The sequence below is a fragment of the Misgurnus anguillicaudatus genome, chromosome 23 (assembly GCF_027580225.2).
Source record: "Misgurnus anguillicaudatus chromosome 23, ASM2758022v2, whole genome shotgun sequence".
Classification (NCBI taxonomy): Eukaryota; Metazoa; Chordata; class Actinopteri; order Cypriniformes; family Cobitidae; genus Misgurnus; species Misgurnus anguillicaudatus.
The window spans coordinates 29,585,604-29,605,535 of NC_073359.2; the positions used below are offsets into that span (position 1 = coordinate 29,585,604).

General features: G+C 35.8%; 4 protein-coding genes across 8 annotated transcripts; 3 read left to right on the forward strand and 1 right to left on the reverse strand.

Annotated features, from left to right (window-relative positions):
• Positions 1-111: 111 nt before the first annotated feature.
• On the forward strand, positions 112-2,308 carry tma7 (translation machinery associated 7 homolog). The gene is made up of 4 exons (XM_055218513.2): positions 112-214; positions 659-714; positions 1,913-2,000; positions 2,114-2,308. Exons 1-4 carry the CDS (start codon positions 199-201, stop codon positions 2,146-2,148), a joined length of 195 nt encoding a protein of 64 aa, XP_055074488.1. The 5' UTR covers positions 112-198; the 3' UTR covers positions 2,149-2,308.
• Positions 2,148-17,885, reverse strand: dnase1l4.1 (deoxyribonuclease 1 like 4, tandem duplicate 1). 3 transcript variants are annotated; one of them, XM_073861370.1, is made up of 11 exons: positions 17,746-17,885; positions 17,467-17,534; positions 4,766-4,851; positions 4,571-4,659; positions 4,407-4,493; positions 4,035-4,147; positions 3,609-3,721; positions 2,944-3,101; positions 2,746-2,842; positions 2,563-2,644; positions 2,148-2,473 (listed from the first exon to the last, which is right to left on the reverse strand). In XM_073861370.1, exons 2-10 carry the CDS (start codon positions 17,501-17,503, stop codon positions 2,564-2,566), a joined length of 861 nt encoding a protein of 286 aa, XP_073717471.1. In that variant the 5' UTR covers positions 17,504-17,534; positions 17,746-17,885; the 3' UTR covers positions 2,148-2,473; position 2,563. The 3 variants fall into 3 exon arrangements, with proteins under 3 accessions (XP_073717471.1, XP_073717472.1, XP_073717473.1); XM_073861371.1 differs by lacking the exons at positions 17,467-17,534; positions 17,746-17,885 and adding an exon at positions 9,862-10,149; XM_073861372.1 differs by lacking the exons at positions 17,467-17,534; positions 17,746-17,885 and adding an exon at positions 6,280-6,477.
• On the forward strand, positions 6,467-18,806 carry LOC141359247 (deoxyribonuclease gamma-like). 2 transcript variants are annotated; one of them, XM_073861377.1, is made up of 10 exons: positions 6,467-6,500; positions 7,621-7,716; positions 16,011-16,100; positions 16,283-16,377; positions 16,448-16,534; positions 17,436-17,548; positions 17,824-17,936; positions 18,081-18,238; positions 18,327-18,423; positions 18,502-18,806. In XM_073861377.1, exons 3-10 carry the CDS (start codon positions 16,020-16,022, stop codon positions 18,601-18,603), a joined length of 846 nt encoding a protein of 281 aa, XP_073717478.1. In that variant the 5' UTR covers positions 6,467-6,500; positions 7,621-7,716; positions 16,011-16,019; the 3' UTR covers positions 18,604-18,806. The 2 variants fall into 2 exon arrangements, with proteins under 2 accessions (XP_073717478.1, XP_073717477.1); XM_073861376.1 differs by lacking the exon at positions 6,467-6,500 and adding an exon at positions 6,529-6,571.
• Positions 6,529-11,240, forward strand: LOC129454044 (deoxyribonuclease gamma). 2 transcript variants are annotated; one of them, XM_073861374.1, is made up of 10 exons: positions 6,529-6,571; positions 7,621-7,716; positions 8,299-8,388; positions 8,571-8,665; positions 8,766-8,852; positions 9,831-9,943; positions 10,223-10,335; positions 10,475-10,632; positions 10,726-10,822; positions 10,906-11,237. In XM_073861374.1, exons 3-10 carry the CDS (start codon positions 8,308-8,310, stop codon positions 11,005-11,007), a joined length of 846 nt encoding a protein of 281 aa, XP_073717475.1. In that variant the 5' UTR covers positions 6,529-6,571; positions 7,621-7,716; positions 8,299-8,307; the 3' UTR covers positions 11,008-11,237. The 2 variants fall into 2 exon arrangements, with proteins under 2 accessions (XP_073717475.1, XP_073717476.1); XM_073861375.1 differs by having other exon boundaries at positions 6,532-6,571; positions 7,621-7,712; positions 8,292-8,388; positions 10,906-11,240.
• Positions 18,807-19,932: the final 1,126 nt, after the last annotated feature.

Here is a 19,932-nt window from a genome sequence, read left to right on the forward strand (position 1 = left end):
ATTCATTCGAACTGAATCGCAAGTAATGGGAACAATGGTGTGCGATAGCTCACACGAAACGACCGCACGAACCGATTCTCTAAAACGAACAAGTCTTCTCCGCCCAATCAGGCAGGTGACGGGAGAACTACATCCGGCGGAAACTCTCTGGGGTCCTGACAGCGCGGAAAAAAGCGTTTGCTAAATAATCTAAGCATCATGTCTGGAAGAGAAGGTAAAAATGAATCAAATATACAACTCCAAACACGATTGTCACGCCGTGTTGTAGCGAAATACAAGCTTTCGTTTGATATCAGTAATTTTGCTGTTTTTTTCGCCAACACGTGACGTTTTAATCCTTATACTTGCAATGCTAAGCTGCATTAACGGTGTTATCACATTTAATATTATTATGAGTTTTTGACCTGTGTAGATGCACATCAAGCATTGGTAGATGTTAAAGAGTTACGATACGTTAAGCTTAAATTAGCTTTTAACTCCTGCTTGTTTTATACGTATTTTTTCTGTATTTTACGTTTGTGTTACTTAGACTTATCAGTGTTATGAGTACCTACATTTTTATCCTGTCTATCTCTTATAATACAATAACATATGGGCATATACACTGGTTATAATTGTACCAAAATACTAAAAGTTTGGCTTATTTTTATATATTCAGGAGGTAAAAAGAAGCCACTCAAGGCTCCCAAGAAACAGAATAAAGACATGGACGATGTAAGTTTCTGTTTATGTATAAACATTGAGATTATAGGTTTGTTGACAGACAAGTTATTCTTGTTATTCTTAGTATTCGGCTCTTTGAACATGCATACTAATAGTGTATTGTTAATGTTTTCCCGATTTAGAATAATAGTAAAATCATCAAAACCATATAAAAGCCATCACGTTAAACATATTAACACTTTTAATATTTTATTTTCATGGGGCTGCAAGATATTGAAGGGAAATGTGATAATTTTTTAGAATACAATAAATTTGACAATATTTTCTTGAAAAATTATATAACCAACATTTCACATTATTTCTAGGAGGAGAAAACCAGTCTCACCAGTCTCTCTTAATGCCATCTGCATTATTAAAGTGATACTACAGCAAAATATCAAAATTACCCCATGATGTACCCAACCTCAAGCAATCCAAGATACATATGTCCATCATCTTTTTATTTGTTATTTTAGTAAATATCCTTGCTTTTCCAAGCTTTATAATGGTAAAAAACAGGGATCAGGGAACAACTTCTGACTTTGGACCCCAAGAAAGTGCATTCATCCTTTAAAGAGGTAATGCACATTGCTACAATGGCTTAATAAAGGTCATCTGTGGGTGGTAGATGCAATTTTGTGAGGGATATATCCATATTTCAAACTTTAAAAGCTGTAATAACCAGCTTCCGGTAACAACGCTATCTTCGACTCGCGCGATTCATTACAGAAAGGTGGTTATTATAGTTAATAGAGTTTGAAGTATGGATATTTTTATTACAAAATCGCATCGATTACCAACACGACCTTTATCAAATGCTGTGTGAATTACTTCTGTGAAGGATGGATGCACTTTTTGGGCTTCAATGTCAGGTGATGTCCTCTGATGAAAAAACTATGATTCGATGGAACAAAGATGGTCATATGTATCTCGGATTATAAATCATGGGGTAATTTTGATATTTGTCTGGAGTATTGCTTTAACCTAAATACATAACTTTTTCGCAGTATTAAAATTATTCAGTTATTGCAAAACATTTGTGATATTTCGATAATTTGGCTGCCTTATTTCAAAGTAGCAACACACATAGATTACAGTTCTGTGACGACAAACTTCACAAGATGTGTCCTGAAAACGTTTTCATATCTGGACATTTTTCGCCTGCTTTTTATTTAATTGAACTCATTCCTGTGTTTGAATCTCATTGCAGGAGGACATGGCTTTCAAACAGAAACAGAAGGAGGAGCAGAAAGCTCTGGAACAGCTGAAAGCCAAAGCTTCTGGAAAAGGACCTTTAGGTAAACAATACAAATTCATACATCCATAATTTGGATTCATCGTTCTGTAAATGTGGCTTTTTTAATGGTACTTTGGTCATTAAATAGCTCTCTTTTTTTTTTTATCTAAACAGCTTCTGGTGGAATCAAGAAGTCTGGGAAGAAATGAAATAAGTGTTTTTATTGTATATTTTGCTTGCCATGTCTGGGAACACCTTCTTGTCAAACATCATTTGGGTTTACAGTGGCAAATCTTTTTTTTTTTAGTTTATAGTTTATTACTGTTGTATAGATGAAATTCAAGAATAATAAAGTTTGTAATGTCTGTACATTTTGTATATTAGTGTCTTTCATGTTTAAAATTCAAGTTTAAAGTGGTCTCTTGTAAGCAATCACTGAGATGTTCTTCAAACTGTTCCAGCTGTAAATCTGGATCTCCACAGTCACATCTCGAAGAGAGTTCAGTCCATTTCTCCAGTCCTAGTTCGTAGTTCATCCTAAACAAAGAAATGTCTCGTGTTACAGCTTATACTCTTATTTATTATATAAAATAATATTTTAATCTTTAGTCAGGTTGTTTCTTATCATGTACGCTTGCGTTTTGGCCGTGGGGCTTCCTCTTTCAGTTCCACCTCTACTGGGTAGTGATCACTCACTTTCAGTGCCTTTGAGAAGATAAAAAAAATTGGTTAACTATGTACAAGAAAAACTTTTGAGATTGATTAGATTAAATAAGCGTTATGAATAAAATGATTTTAATGTTTACATTCTCATCCGTTAACTTGTAAGCCTTCTGGAAGTTAAATGGCATTGCAGAACCTGGAACCACAGCGTCCAACATATCGTCTCCATATACAACAATTCTGCATTTGAACAAGATTATTCAGTTATAAGTGCACCTATCGCAGTTGTTTTCATAAATGCTGTAGTTGTGGTTAGTATATGCAGTATTATAATTATTTACCGGTCGTAAGTGTTGTCATTAGAAGTGTTGGCTGTGGTGTCCACGTCATCAGTGATCAGCCAATGAAAGTTCTTGTCGCTCCGTATTCTGATCTTTTTCATGTTTTTATTAGACACGTAACTTCCATCTGCATTGAAGTCGCCCAGAAACATGATGTTCTGGACAGATGAAATGATTTGATGATGTTACTAGATACTGAGATTTTGTGCTCGCTATAGCATTTGAATAAACGTATTACCCAAGAATAACACTAAAATGATAGTTTACAGAAAAAGAAAGTTGTTCCATACCCAATTAAATTTCTTTACACTACTAAACACAAAAAAATAGATATTTTCAAGAATGTTTGTAACCAAGCAAATTTGGTGCACCATTGAGGTTCACAAGAAAAAATAATACTATGGAAGTGAATGCTGCCCCAGATCATTTCTCAAAATTAGAAAGGTAAACGATGACAGATTTATTTTTACTATCTCTTCAAGTTAGGCATTGTTTGTACCAAAATGAATAACAAGGGGCTTTTGTGGTCACATAAATGGGCATATTCACTTTAATAAATGCATTTTTGTGTCTTGATCAATTTAATTGTGTATATATATATTTAAATGGGATCTGTTGAATTTACTTTGTAGCAATATGTTGATTGCAACATTATAAACACTTACATCCGTCTTCCATTTCTCCTTGACATTTTGAAACACATCGTACAGTTCATCCAGTTCCTTTACTGAATCCTCAGGCTTTGTGTGAACGGGAATCAGCACCAAATCCTTTAGCACTGTATGGACGCAAAGACCACATATCATCACAAATTAAATCTAAACACACCTAATGTGAGTCAAGCTGAAGATTCTGTACTTCTGTCATAAATATTTCTATTCCAATTGTTCTGACTTGAAATTGCATAAATGTGGACAGGAGCGATTACACAATACATGCATTACAAAAACACATTTTTATTATTTCCTTGTCATCTAAATTCACAGTCATTTGCAAGATACTTTCAGTCTTGGCATGGCCCACAAATATGTTTAAAGACACCAATACCAAAGACTCATGAGACGGATAATGACGTATACGATTCAGTATACCTGTTTTGTGACATGTGAATCGCAGGACATATGGTTCTCTGGCAAAAGCGTCCTCGTCTCCAGGCTGATTGTCTTCGTATTGGTACGAACCAACCAAATCTACCAGGTCATCCCTTTTAATTAAAAAAAAGATGCTCAGTAATTTACTCAAAGTAAATTAAAAGAGTTTATCATTTTGATAACCATTGGATCAAAAAGGGACAAACCCAACCCACTGGGTTGTTTAAACACAAATGCTAGGCTGTTTTAACCCACTGTTGGGTCAAATATAAACGTTACGTTTACCCAACAGCTGGGTTTGTCCCATGTAGACCCAACCCTAGGCACGAAATAACCATGCATATAGAGTCAATATCAAAATGAAGCAAAAACCTGTAAAGGAACATAAACTGTTCTTTGTAATTTCCTCGTCCCAGGCGTGTGCTTATCTCTAAGGTGTAATGATGCGTCTTGTTAGACCTGTAAAAGAAGAGTAATGACCATTAATCTCATTTAATCAAAGTCTTTTCAAGAAAAATCTCACCTCTCTGACTCACTTATTCAGCTCTTTGAGAAAGTCATCTACAGCATCTCCCTTCGAATCCACCACCTCCAGAATCACGACGATGTCATAGCGTGACACTATCTGAAAGAGGGAGAGACGAAATGTGTGATTTCCATTATTGTGTATGCTGTCATACGTGCTGCTTTTCATGAATGAGTGATTTAGGGAGGTGTGGATGCGGCTTTACCTTAATCAGGGTTTTCCGCACTAACGGATCCGATAGTTTTGTTTTCCCAAATTTCTGAATGTTGAACGATGCGACCTTCATGATGCCTGAGAAACAAGAATGTAATAAACATAAATTAGAGATGCATAACATGCTAATGAATTAACAATGTATACAAAGATGTGTATCGTTTTCTGCAGATAAAAAAAATCTATCGTGTTCATAAAAAAAAATCTAAAGTTTAGTTTCATGTGCTCACGTGAAACCTTCATGTGCAGATTTCAGGGTCTCCGAATGGAATTTCGCACGCGCACGTGAAACTATAGCGCACGCACGTAAAAGCGGAACTTTCACGTGCGCACGTGAAAGTTTCACGTGAGCAGGCGATAGTTTCACATGAGCAGGCGATAGTTTCACGTGAGCTGGCGATAGTTTCACGTGAGCAGGCGATAGTTTCAAAAATTAAATAAAGTTTAGTTTCGCGTGCACATGTGAAACTAAACTTAAATTTTTGCTTCATGTCCCCTTAGGGGCTCCGTATTTTACAGATGGGTGTATGCTGAGTTTCTTCTATAAAAAAAATGCTCATGATTGAAAAATATCATCTTATTTAAATTCACAGACTCCGGGCCGGATTCGCACTATAACTGATGACTTTGGTGTGGATCCGGTGCAGATCTGGCCCAGAGTCATCTGCTGTCTGGGATGATACAGATAGATGGAGAGATGTAAACATCCTCTGGTTGCATCTCCAGTACAATGATATTCATATCATAATGAGAAATTCCTGAATTTCTAGCTGTGCCTTCTTTTGTCATGACCTACAGACATGTCTTTATCATTCATCTGTCAAAATGCAATAAACATGCATTTGTTTGTTTCTTAAAAAGCTACCAAAAGCAGAGAAACCAGTTTCCACAAAGCACCAGTTCACAAAGAATTTGGGCGGTAAGGAGATTCCCAGGTAAGATAGTGAGATGCATTCGTTTAACATAAAGATTAACATAAAGAAACCAAAAGAAAATGTGCCGTTAACACAATCTGGTGTTGTTTCTCTGGTCTTTTATGACCAGAGAGATTAGTTCCACATGCTTTCACAAACATCAAAGACGGAAACAGCCTTTGAAACCAAAGACGGACTTTAAACATTTGTCACGGTCACATTACATAGCACAGACTCGCAACAGTGATTTTTACATTGAATCTTCTCAATGAAACCCATTCAACTCATAACAAGCAGAAACAAGTTCAGGGTCTCCCAATGGAATTTGTAAAATTCTTACCCAAAGTCAATATAAAATATTACTTTAAATGCTAAACAACATTGCTGAATACTAAAAACCGCCCAATCCTCCATACAAAACTGTAAAACGTGAAAAGTTGGATCAACTTAAAAAAAACATTACCACTTTAGGTGAAAATTGTAAGTCGAAAAAAAAATTTAGGTGTTACCAACAGAAGTATTTTTTTAAGTTAATCCAACTTTTACGCCTTTAAATAAAAGGTAAATAAGTTATAATTTAGATAGCACTTACCCAACTACTGGTCCAAAGATGCAATGATAAAAACACAAGAGCTTTCTTTTTCGAAAACCCCTGCATCTTTACTTATAGTGGACATCTGGCCCATGATTGGCTAGCAATTCAGGAACCAGTAGTATTTTGGCCCAGCCCCAATCTGGACACTGTTGGGATGGACTTTTAATAAACAAAGCAGTTCCTCCCCCAGGGCACACACGGAAGTAGAAAACGTGCAGGTGAGTTCTGTCAACCGTTATTGTTATTAAAGGCTTAACATTGCGCGGGAAGGTGGGGACATCATAACCAGGTAAGACAGAATGAGCAATTTTAACCATTTAAGAAGAAAGAAAATATGTGAGGAAACAATAAACGGGTTGTGCCGTGAGTCAGGTGTAGTCAGAGGAAGACAAAGATGGATGTGTTATGTTTCTATGTACAGCTACACTTGGCAACATTTGATTTGGATCATACTTGATATATGGATCAACATTTTATATATGTTGACTAATGTATATAAAAATCACACTAAATAAAGGGAAATAATCATCTTCCATTAAGGTTTGATTGATATTGAGTTAAATCATAACTAATGTAAAGTCATTGCTTGTGGATTAGGTTAACGTCTACTGTTATGAATCCTTGCTGTAGAAATCTTAAGGTAAATCTATACGGCGTCTGTAAGTTTCATGTTGAGACACAGGACTGATGTCATGCATGAAATGCAGTCAAGTCTCACCGCTGCAAATTGAAACCCGACCACAGTCTTTGTATTTCACCGGTGAGCCAAAAACAACTTTACAGTTAACGTCTAAGCTCCAGATGATAACAGCACTTGATTAAAATCCATTTAAAACAACAACAGATCGTCAGTCTGAACAGAGTTCAAACCTATACTATAGCTTTATTATTCAATGCTATTTATAGTGCTTTTATAGTGTGGTAAAAAACAAGCACATATTCTTTTGTTTGCTAACATGTACAGACACGTTAACAACATTGTTTTTTGTATTGTAAAAATGAATATAAAGAATGCATTTTTGTATACATAGAGTAGATCATTGCCAATATATTGCATTCTGCGAGAGGTTTTGATGTAAACTCTTTTTATTTGCATTATTTTGAATGTTTTTGTTTTTTAACTTGTATTGAGTTACATTGAGTGAAAACACAATGGGGGCTGGTACTTCAAACACAAATGAATGCCAGAAGTTTGTGACTTTTGACAATCAAGAGTATGAAGCAAGTGCAAGCTTTCAAAACACTTGAATTTATGAGAGAGAGAGAGAGAGAGAGAGAGAGAGAGAGAGAGAGAGAGCAGTTCTCTTATTTACGAGCCATCTGTTTGACTTCAAACAGGAAGTTGTCACGTGACCTCTTCAAATTATTTACTATCAGCTCGCAACATAACGGACAACCCAGGAAGATAAGTCAACAAAAGACAGAGCTACTTTGGTAAGAATATCTGAATTTATGACTTTTTCTTCTTTTTTTATAGAAAACAAATAATGTATATGATATATAAACATATAGTATTACTATTATTGTTTAACTTTTAACAGTAAACAAAAAGACATTTAAAAAACGAGTTAAGAAGTAGAAGCTCATTCTTGAATGTTTTTATATACAGCACTTTTTGCTTACAATTGTGCATTTAAGTTTTATTTTTTCATTTAAATGTTTTATTTAAGTGTAGTTTTGAGTCTTCTTGAAAAATGAAACTTGTCGCGGTTTCCTTTTTTCGATCTGTGGTCTTGAACAATCTGTCTTGTCAGCTCTGTAAAGAACTACAGCCGATTCCTATCAGACAACAACAGCAGACCACACTGGGCCGGATCTGCACCGAAGTCAGCAGCTCTGGTGCGGATCTGGCCCATAGTCATATGTAGTGTGAGAAAAACAGTTTGGGCTGTTTGTTATATGATTTAAAGCAGGAAAATGTATTGACAGACAGGAAAACATATTGCCGAGGAGATATCCTGAACCTTGCTTAAGTGTGAGACGCTCAGACTTTTTTTTTGGTCGACTCTTTTGTAGGTGAACACCATGAAAATCGCATCTTTTAACATCCAGCGCCTGGGTCCGACAAAGCTCTCGGACAAAAACATAGTCAAGTATCTAATAAAGGTGAGGTTGAATTTAGAATGTGTCCCATACAGAGATACAACACTTAATTGGTTCCTTTTGTATTATATCTGTTCATTGTAATGAACGAATTTTACACCTGTAATCTGACTTATCTCTATTGCATTGATGTACAATCAAACAAAAGCAGTTTTTATACAAACATCAATGTTCTGTCCCTGTAGATTTTCTCTCGCTATGATATAATCATAATGTTGGAAGTGGTGGACAAAACAGGCAAAGCCATCGAGAAATTTCTGAAGGAGCTGAACAGCACAGGGTCTGTAAAATCTTCACACATGCTTTTTATTGTCTGTGCATTCATGAAATATGTACTGTGGTGAATTCAGATCTGATCTAACTCTTTGCTTTTGTTACAGAGCGAATAAGAAACGTCCCTTCACTATGATCGGGAGCTCCAGACTGGGCCGAAGTCTTTATAAAGAGCAGTTTGTCTGTTTCTACAGGTATACTGTTTAAAGCGTATAGGCAAAATTTTTTATTTTTACACAGACATCAAACAACTCTGGGTCAGATCCAAACCAGATCCTTGCCGAAGTCAACAGCTCCGGTGCGGATCCGGCCAGGACTCATCTATTGTCTGGGTAGTTTCATATTAAAGGTGCCGTAGAATGTAAAACTGTATTTATCTAGGTGTAGATTAATAATAGATGGTATATGGTAATGACATATTACCTCACGAGCCTCAAATGTGATTGTTTCCTCCTTTTAATGTAAACTAAACCATCTGCATGCAAAAGACTGCTGGAAAACAGACCAATTATAACATAACACCAACTTTGACGTTACAGTCGAGATGTATGCCCCCAAAATTAAATTACTCCTTAAATTAAGTACAATGTTGTTACAATGCTAAAAACAAAGTTGTGACTGCTGTGTTAGCGCTATATGCTAGTTAATGCTATATGCTAGCGTTAGATGACAGTTCTACTATTGACTTTTCAGTTACGTTTTGTAGATCCATACTGTAAAAGCAAAAATTTACCACTCAGAAACGTCCATTTCCAATCTCCGAATAATTGATTTTTCCTCAAAATCTGATTATTCGTATGATACAACCTCAAACATCTGTTTATACATACACACACATATACCAAATGAGGTAATAATAGACCATTACGTTCTAAGAGCAAATCCTACCCAGAAAGCAGACGACTCTGGGCCGGATCCACTCCGGATCTGTGCCGAAGTCAACAGCTCTGGCGCTGATCCGGTGCGGATCCGGCCCAGAGTCGTCTGTTGTCTGGGTTGGGTTGTAAATGGACATGTAAATCCATCTCTAGATCATTTTAGCACTTAATAAAGCCACAAACCTTTTACAATTTTACGTATTATTTCAATGCATTCTTTGGCACCTTTAATTCATATTATAAATTGTCATTATCATAACCACTGTTTTCTAATGTTTCCCTCATATCTAATAGAGAAGATGAAGCTAAACTGGTTGACACTTACCAATACGAGGACAATCAGGTGGGCGATGAAGACGCATTCTCTCGAGAACCTTTCATTTTGCGTTTCAACTGTAAACACACAGGTAGCCAATGTCAACATATCAGGAGTTTATAATGTGTTATCCATCTAAAGTATTTTGCTGTGATTGACTTAAAATTCTATTTAAAATAATTCTACATAATGTAAAGATTGATTGAGACTAGTTCCAGAGTGAGATAATGATTATGGTAGATAAAGATTATGGTGCATTTGCATAAACAACCCTTTAAAGAAAAGCAAATAAAAATCTCATATGTCAAAGAATATGAAGTATAATGTAAATAGTTCAGGTTTGATTTGTGAATCATTTTGTGTGTTGCAGTGCTGAAAGATTTGGTGTTGATTCCCGTTCACACGAAGCCCAAAGATTCCCAGAAGGAGCTGGATGAACTGTACGATGTGTTTCTGCAGGTCAAGGAGAAATGGAAGACAGATGTGAGTCCTGTACAATATACAAATAAAGAAGAAAGAATATTTTTTATTTAAATAATAATTAATGTAGATGACACAAAATGATGACACAAAATGAAAAATGATACTTTGAACACTAACTTGAATTGAAACTCTGGTACAGAATGTCATGATCCTCGGTGACTTCAATGCCGACGGTGCGTACGTCTCCAAGAAAAAGATGAAGGCTATCAGAATCCGCACTGATCCTGATTTCCATTGGCTGATTGGGGATGATGTCGACACGACGGCCAGACTCTCCAATGACCACACCTACGACAGGTTAAGCAGTGAATGAAGCAAAGTTTAAAATTACTGCCATGAATATATAGTGTAGCTGATGAAGTATAAATAACATTTATGCTTTGTTTGTAGGATTGTGGTGTATAAAGACGATATGTTTGATGCTGTCGTCAAAGGATCCGCAAAACCGTTTAACTTTCAAACAGCCTACAAGCTTTCTGAGGAAATGGTGAGTGTATGCCTTAATCTGTGGGAATTGAATTGGGTTTAATAAACTTAAAGAAATATTTTATTGATAAATCTGTTTTGCAGGCACTGGACATCAGTGATCATTATCCAGTGGAGGTGAGTCTGAAAAAGAAGACTGCAGCAAAGACTGGCAGCAAAACCAAAACACAGAAACGCAAAGCATGATGGGATATCAGTGTCCACTGCACAAGCTCTCAATGCATTTACAAATGACCGAACTCATCACTCGTCTTCAGGAGCGATGCTACCTCTTTATTTAGATAACCAGGGAATTAAAGTTTTTTATATTTTATAGAAAAATATCACTCAGTAATATTATTATTATTGTTGCAGTTTTGCTTTTGAATTTCTCTACAATTTTAATTTTCATATGTAAAAAAAATTCATTTTTTTGCAATAAAAGAAAGAAGTACTAAAAGAAAGACTTGTTTTCTCTTTAAATGCTGTTTTATCTTTAAACAATTTTGTAATATTAAAGAATGAACCATTTTTTGTTGGACTGGGTTACAATAAAGTATGTATCTGTACATGTATATGCCAAGCCAACAAAAAATTGTTGCAAGTTATGAGACTTTTTGAGAGTTTAGCATTACAATTTGTATTATTTTGAGAATTATTTCAGTATAAACCCTTTACAAGAACAAAAACATTTCAATAATAAAAACTCACCATTACCACAATAAAGTCGTAACATATACATTAAACATGTAAAAATGAAAGTCGAAACTACAAGAGTGAGGCAGTAGCATAATCGCTGCATTGTCTGGATATTATCAATACTATTATTGATAATTGATACGAGTATTTTTGTAATTATTATCTTAAAGGTGCAGTGTGTAATTTTTAGAGGGATCTCTTGAAAGAAATGCAAAATTATATACAAAACTATATGATCGGGGTGTATAAAGACCTTTAATAATGATCCGTTATGTGTTTATTACCTTAGAATCAGACATTTCTATCTACATACACCGAGGGTCCCCTTACATGGAAGTCGCCATTTTGGGCCGTCAGGTTTCTACAGAAGCCCTTAACGGACAAACTGTTTTTACTAAGTTGTCTCCAACAATGCCGGTGGTGGCTATCGTAGCTTCTCTATGTGTTTCAAAAGCGAGGGGTGAGCAGTGGACTGAGCCGTTGGTTGCAATTCCCAACCTCACCACTATATTCCGCTAAAATGTACACACTGCACCTTTAATGTTTATATAGTAATTGTTTAAAACACATTTTGTAAAAAATTGAAATAACCATATTCACGCAATATTATGCAATAAAGGTCCAAACGTCACATGACCCTATGGACCCATTCTATGGATATAACAGATCCCTATAATGCATTTTAACGTGTGTCAGCCTTATTTTCCACATTTTAAACTCTTTCATGTCATTTTAGGATTACTATATTAAACATAAAACCCACAACATGTTGAAATAGTAGGATTTGTAATGTATAAACAGTCCCGTGAACGTTCCAAACGTATTTTTGTTTACAAACTAGTAATTACAATGTATTATATTGATGAAGAACTTGTCATGCATATATTATTACATTGTCTTAAAAAAATGTGTCAAAACAACATATCTCTGTATTATTTTTGGAATTTTTTAACACATCTTGTGTTGTCGCTTTTTCATTTGAACACAAAATCAACACGAAATGACACATAGTGTTAAATAGCATAACACAAAATAATGTGTAAAAAATATTAAATCCTTTAAAAGGACTGTTTAACTTTAAAAGGACTGTTTAACCACTATCAATACCAATCTGCTATAGTGCTCATGCGCTCTACGATTGAAGGCCAAAAGGGCGGAGTTTAGGCTGCGTGACGTCAACGGCAGAAATTCAAAAAAGGCGAACTTCAAAACAAGTTTTTTCTTCAAAAATACAATTTTATTAGTTAAGAAAACAGGTTAAAATAGTTAACATCTTAAAAAAGTAACTGCTCAGAAAACAAATACATTTAATAGTTACATTTAGTTATTTAACAGACGCTTTTATCTAAAGCTATACAATAGAGAAGAAAAAGACAATAAACAAAAAAGCAAACAATGCGTAAGTGCTGTTAGTCTAGCATTAGTCTGAGTATCAAGTTTGTTTTTATCTACGAATACAATAGAAAAATAATATATTTTTATAAAACTGTTAAAACTATTTATTTACATTTTTCTAGACGTTGCTTTTCTCTATTTCTGATTACGTCTAACACTAGATCTTCAATCTGTGGTTCTGGTTACATGCATTCATTTTCATCAGTCCAACCGAATTCAATCCGATATTCAATCCAATATTTACATGGGATTTCGAAAAAAAACAATGATTTACGCGTTTACATGCTTCATTTTCTCCTGATAATTGGATAAATTCACTTCTTTCAATCCGATCAAAATTTCCTTAGATAATTTGGGTGCATGTAAACGTAACTGTGTCAACTTTTATTTATGATTTATGGTAGTAAAAAAAGCATTCACGCATGACAACAAAACACAACGGCGCATCGCACATCTCACATATTATTGGAGTTTTAAGAGAGCACATTCTGCATCTTCTCCTTTTAATTTCCCCGCCTTTTCCGATGATGTACTTGGGCAGGTGTAAATCTTCAGGAAATAAATCCTGTTTATTTTGAGGATCTGTTTGGGCCAGGTCTGAGGCGAGAGCCTCCCGAAACTCCTTCTGGCTCATTGGTTTGTGGTTCCTCTGCCTGGCTACGTGCTGATGTAAAATAAATGAGTTTACAACAGCGATGTCCACAAAGTGATGAAAAAAGGAACGGTACCACTTTCTAGTTTTATGCAGAACTGTGTAATATCCAATAAGCGCGTCAGACAGATCGACTCCACCCATGTGCCTGCAATGAAAAATTAATTTATTATTATTACATTAGCAAGTTAAAAAAACACTGGACACCACCAAATTAATTTTTACTAACTTATTGTAGTCCAACACTGCAGCAGGAACCGGCAGATCTTCAATGGTCCGACCACCGTTTTTTCCCTTCACCCTCCTTTTCACTGTGTCACCACTGAACACTTTATGAAAGGTGGAGCACATCAGCACGTCTCTCCTGTCTTTCCACTCGATGAACAGGAGTTTGTCGTCCCTGAACCAGCGTATGTTACCAGGAGGAGCTGGCGTTTTCGAGTGACCGATCCTGTTTGCTCGAAGGGTCCCGCAAGCATAAATCTTCTTACTGAGAAGATCCCTGAAGAGTTCGGGGCTGGTGAAAAAGTTGTCAACATACAGCTTGTATCCAGAGCCCAACAACTTTTCATCCGCCAGTGCCATCACAGACTCATAGCCGATCCCCTTTCCTTGCTTTGAAATCGTCCTTCCTTCATAAACAAAGAAGTCCCATGTGTAGCCTGAGCTGGAATCTGCCAGTACATACAGTTTGTAGCCCCATTTCGTTGGTTTGTTTTTCATATATTGTTTGAGTCCATTTCTAGCCTTTGATGCTACCATTCTCTCATCGATGGAGATGTTTTGAAAAGGCTGGACGGAGCTCCTGCAGGCTTCTCTAATGTCCTCATACAGTGGTTTGATCCTAGACAGACGGTCATATTCATCCGTTCCCTTCTTCTGGTCATTCTCTGCGTCTACTTTTGGATCACTGAGATGAAGAGTTTTGGATATAGCAATAAATTTCTTAAAAGACATGATTCGGGCAGGAAAGGGCAGTCTGTACAAGTCAGATGTTTTCCAGTAGTCAGAATGTGAACAGCATTTTACCAGACCCATGTAGATCACCATCGCCAGGAATGACTTTAAATCTTGTACAGAAATTTTACGCCACCTTTTTCCACTTCCGTACATCTGTAGTCCATAAGCGTTACTGTTATCTACAATCGTCTGAATGATCGAGGAAGTAAAGAACAATTCGAAATATTGCAGAGGTCTGCAGGATGCGCTACAGACCACCTGTGGGCCAGGCTTTTGGGTGGGTCTGAAGACCGGTTGTTGTGGTTTAGTATCGGGTTCATCTACACTTTTCCACTTATCTTCTAAGGTGTTTAAATTGAAATCTGGAAAGGATCGGTTCAGGCTATTTCGCTTTCCTCTCCATTTGACAACCGGTATAGTGGCAGGTGATGAAAACATGTTTGGTAAAGAAGGTCTTTTCCTCTTTTGTGGGGTGACCTCTGAATTCAAGACTTTATCTGAAGAATTGTTGGCATCTGAAAGTTCACTGTATGAGACAGAAAAAACTATTTTCTTTCTTCTTCACACATTGATCCACACAAATTATGCTCATTCAAACTGAGGCGGTAGGTCTTTGACTATCTGTTTTATAGGCATAATATTATACAATAAAGTTTTTAAAAAATGTATATTCAAATTAAATAAAAAAGTGTAGATTACATCATTATTGTTTTTGCAGCGTTTACATTACAATCAAATCACGTTTTGGTCATTTTTATTGTTGCTTTTCTCATGGTTTGTATTACTTCTAAACATTTAAAATTACATCAAGTGTATAACATAGAACAAAAGAAAACTTGAATAAACATAAATACCATTTCTGATGCCAATACTATTCTGATTTCTGCACTGTGCCTCCTAAAAACATTGATGCATGACGCCCCGTTAGCACAAAATTAAAACTTTATATTTCTCTGCAAACACTTCGTTTTGCAGATGCTTTCTTGTCTGGTTTGTTCCTGAACTTCCCTGTGACATTTTTTGGCACTTCTCTAGTTAAGCCACATGCAAGATCTTGGTAAAATAACTCACCATTCCAGAAGAGGATCGACGGACATTTCCTCTAAATCCACACAAGAAGCGACACTCTCCAGATCAGATAGATCATCAGATTCGATCATCTCGTATTCTTCTGCATCGCTCGTGTTTAAAATCTCCTGAATGTTTTCCTCAGTTGTAACGTTAGTGGTAGGCGAATCCATCGCGAAATGCAACTCTTTACTAACTACAGCCGATTCCTATCTGACAACAACAGCAGACCGCTCTGCATCGAAGTCAGCAGCTCTGGTGCGGATCCGGCCCATAGTCGTCTATAGTGTGAGAAAAACCGTTTGGGCTGTTTGTTATATGATTTAAAGCAGGAAAATGTATTGACAGACAGGAAAACATATTGCCGTGGCAATATCCTGAACCTTGTTTAAGTGCGAGACGCTCAGACTTTTTTTTTTGGTCGACTCTTTTGTAGGTTAACACCATGAAAATCGCATCTTTTAACATCCAGCGCCTGGGTCCGACAAAGCTCTCAGACAAAAACATAGTCAAGTACCTAATAAAGGTGAGGTTGAATTTAGAATGTGTCCCATACAGAGAAACACTTAATTGGTTCCTTTTGTATTATATATGCTCATTGTAATTATTAATGAATTTTACATCTGCAATCTGACTTATCTCTATTGTATAGATGTACAATCAAACAAAAGCAGTTTTTATACAAACATCAATGTTCTGTCCCTGTAGATTTTCTCTCGCTATGATATAATCATAATGTTGGAAGTGGTGGACAAAACAGGCAAAGCCATCGAGAAATTTCTGAAGGAGCTGAACAGCACAGGGTCTGTAAAATCTTCACACATGCTTTTTATTGTCTTTTCATTGTCATATAACTCTATGCTTTTGTTACAGAGCGAATAAGAAACGTCCCTTCACTATGATCGGGAGCTCCAGACTGGGCCGAAGTCTTTATAAAGAGCAGTTTGTCTGTTTCTACAGGTATACTGTTTAAAGCGTATAGGCCAAAAATGTTATTTTTTCAAAAAACTCTGGGTCGGATCCGAACCAGATCCTTGCTGAAGTCAACAGCTCCGGTGCGGATCCGGCCAGGACTCATCTATTGTCTGGGTAGTTTCATATTAAAGGTGCCGTAGAATGTAAAACTGTATTTATCTAGATGTAGATTAATAATAGATGGTATATGGTAATGACATATTACCTCACAAGTCTCAAACATGATTGTTTCCTCCTTTTAATGTAAACTGCTGGAAAACCAACCAATTATAACGTAACACCAACTTTGACGTTACAGTCGAGATGTATGCCCCCAAAATTAAATTACTCCTTAAATTAAGTACAATGTTGTTACAATGCTTAAAACAAAGTTGTGACTGCTGAGTTAGCGCTATATGCTAGTTAATGCTATATGCTAGCGTTTTGGCGAAAGTTCTACTATTGACGATTCAGTTACGTTTGGTAGATTCATACAAAAATGTATGACTCAGAAACGTCCATTAACAATCTCCAAACAATCGATTATTCCTTAAATTGGTATATTTGTCTTATAGAGGCTCAAATATAAGATCTGTTTACACACACACAGAGCTATTGAAAGGAGCTGCTCTGAGAAACAGCCAATCAGAGCAGAGCAAACATTATTATTCATGACCCTTTAGGTAAAAATATAGGTAAAAAATAGACCATTTCATTCTAAAGGCAAATCCTAGGGTTGTAAATGGACATTTAAATCCATCTCTAGATCATTTTTGCACTTAATAAAGCCACAAACCTTTTACAATTTTACATATTATTTCAATGCATTCTTTGGCACCTTTAATTCATATTATAAATTGTCATTATCATAACCACTGTTATCTAATGTTTCCCTCATATCTAATAGAGAAGACGAAGCTGAACTGGTTGACACTTACCAATACGAGGACAATCAGGAGGGCGATGAAGACGCATTTTCTCGAGAACCTTTCATTTTGCGTTTCAACTGTAAACACACAGGTAATCCAGGAGTTTATAATGTGTGATACTGCTAGTGTAAACCCATCTAAAGTAATGTGATTGACTTAAAATTCTACTTAAAATCATTCTACATAATGTAAAGATTGATTAGGGCTAGATCCAGCGTGAGATAACCCAAGATTATGGTGCATTTGCATAAACAACCCTTTAAAGAAAAGTCAATTAAAATCACTTACCTTCAGGTCATGTCAGAGAGTATGAAGTATAATGTAAATAGTTCAGGTTTGATTTGTGAATCATTTTGTGTGTTGCAGTGCTGAAAGATTTGGTGTTGATTCCTGTTCACACGAAGCCCAAAGATTCCCAGAAGGAGCTGGATGAACTGTACGATGTGTTTCTGCAGGTCAAGGAGAAATGGAAGACAGATGTGAGTCCTGTATAATATACAAATGAAAAAGAAAGAATATTTTTTATTTAAATAATAATTAATGTAGATGACACAAAATGATGACACAACATGAAAAATGATACTTTGAACACTAACTCGAATTGAAACTCTGTTTTCTTACAGAATGTCATGATCCTCGGTGACTTCAATGCCGACGGTGCGTACGTCTCCAAGAAAAAGATGAAAGCTATCAGAATCCGCACTGATCCTGATTTCCATTGGCTGATTGGGGATGATGTCGACACGACAGCCAGTCTCTCCAATGACCACACCTACGACAGGTTAAGCAGTGAATGAAGCAAAGTTTAAAATTACTGCCATAAATATAGAGCAGATGAAATATTAATAAAATGTATGCTTTGTTTGTAGGATTGTGGTGTATAAAGACGATATGTTTGATGCTGTCGTCAAAGGATCCGCAAAACCATTTAACTTTCAAACAGCCTACAAGCTTTCTGAGGAAATGGTGAGTGTTTGCTTTAATCTGTGGGAATTGAATTGGGTTTAATGAACTTAAAGAAATATTGATAAATCTGTTTTGCAGGCACTGGACATCAGTGATCATTATCCAGTGGAGGTGAGTCTGAAAAAGACGACTGCAGCAAAGACTGGCAGCAAAACCAAAACACAGAAACGCAAAGCATGATGGGATATCAGTGTCCACTGCACAAGCTCTCAATGCCTTTACAAATGACCGAACTCATCACTCGTCTTCAGGAGCGATGCTACCTCTTTATTTAGATAACCAGGGAATTCAAGTTTTTTATATTTTTTAGAAAAATATCACTCAGTAATATTATTATTATTGTTGCAGTTTTGCTTTTGAATTTCTCTACAATTTTAATTTTCATATGTAAAAAAAATTCATTTTTTTGCAATAAAATAAAGAAGTACTAAAAGAAAGACTTGTTTTCTCTTTAAATGCTGTTTTATCTTTAAACAATTTTGTAATATTAAAGAATGAACCATTTTTTGTATGACTGGGGTACAATAAAGTATGTATCTGTACATGTATATGCCAAGCCAACAAAAAATTGTTGCAAGTTATGAGACTTTTTGAGAGTTTAGCATTACAATTTGTATTATTTTGAGAATAATTTCAGTATAAACCCTTTACAAGAACAAAAACATTTCAATAATAAAAACTCACCATTACCACAATAAAGTCGTAACATATACATTAAACATGTAAAAATGAAAGTCGAAACTACAAGAGTGAGGCAGTAGCATAATCGCTGCATTGTCTGGATATTATCAATACTATTATTGATAATTGATACGAGTATTTTTGTAATTATTATCTTAAAGGTGCAGTGTGTAATTTTTAGAAGGATCTCTTGACAGAAATGCAAAATTATATACAAAACTATATGATCGGGGTGTATAAAGACCTTTAATAATGATCCGTTATGTGTTTATTACCTTAGAATCAGACGTTTTTATCTACATACACTGAGGGTCCCCTAACATGGAAGTCGCCATTTTGGGCCGTCAGGTTTCTACAGAAGCCCTTAATGGACAAACTGTTTTTACTAAGTTGTCTCCGACAATGCCGGTGGTGGCTATCGTAGCTTCTCTATGTGTTTCAAAAGCGAGGGGTGAGCAGTGGACTGAGCCGTTGGTTGCAATTCGCAACCTCACCACTATATTCCGCTAAAATGTACACACTGCACCTTTAATGTTTATATAGTAATTGTTTAAAACACATTTTGTAAAAAATTGAAATAACCATATTCACGCAATATTATGCAATAAAGGTCCAAACGTCACATGACCCTATGGACCCATTCTATGGATATAACAGATCCCTATAATGCATTTTAACGTGTGTCAGCCTTATTTTCCACATTTTAAACTCTTTCATGTCATTTTAGGATTACTATATTAAACATAAAACCCACAACATGTTGAAATAGTAGGATTTGTAATGTATAAACAGTCCCGTGAACTGTCCAAACGTATTTTTGTTTACAAA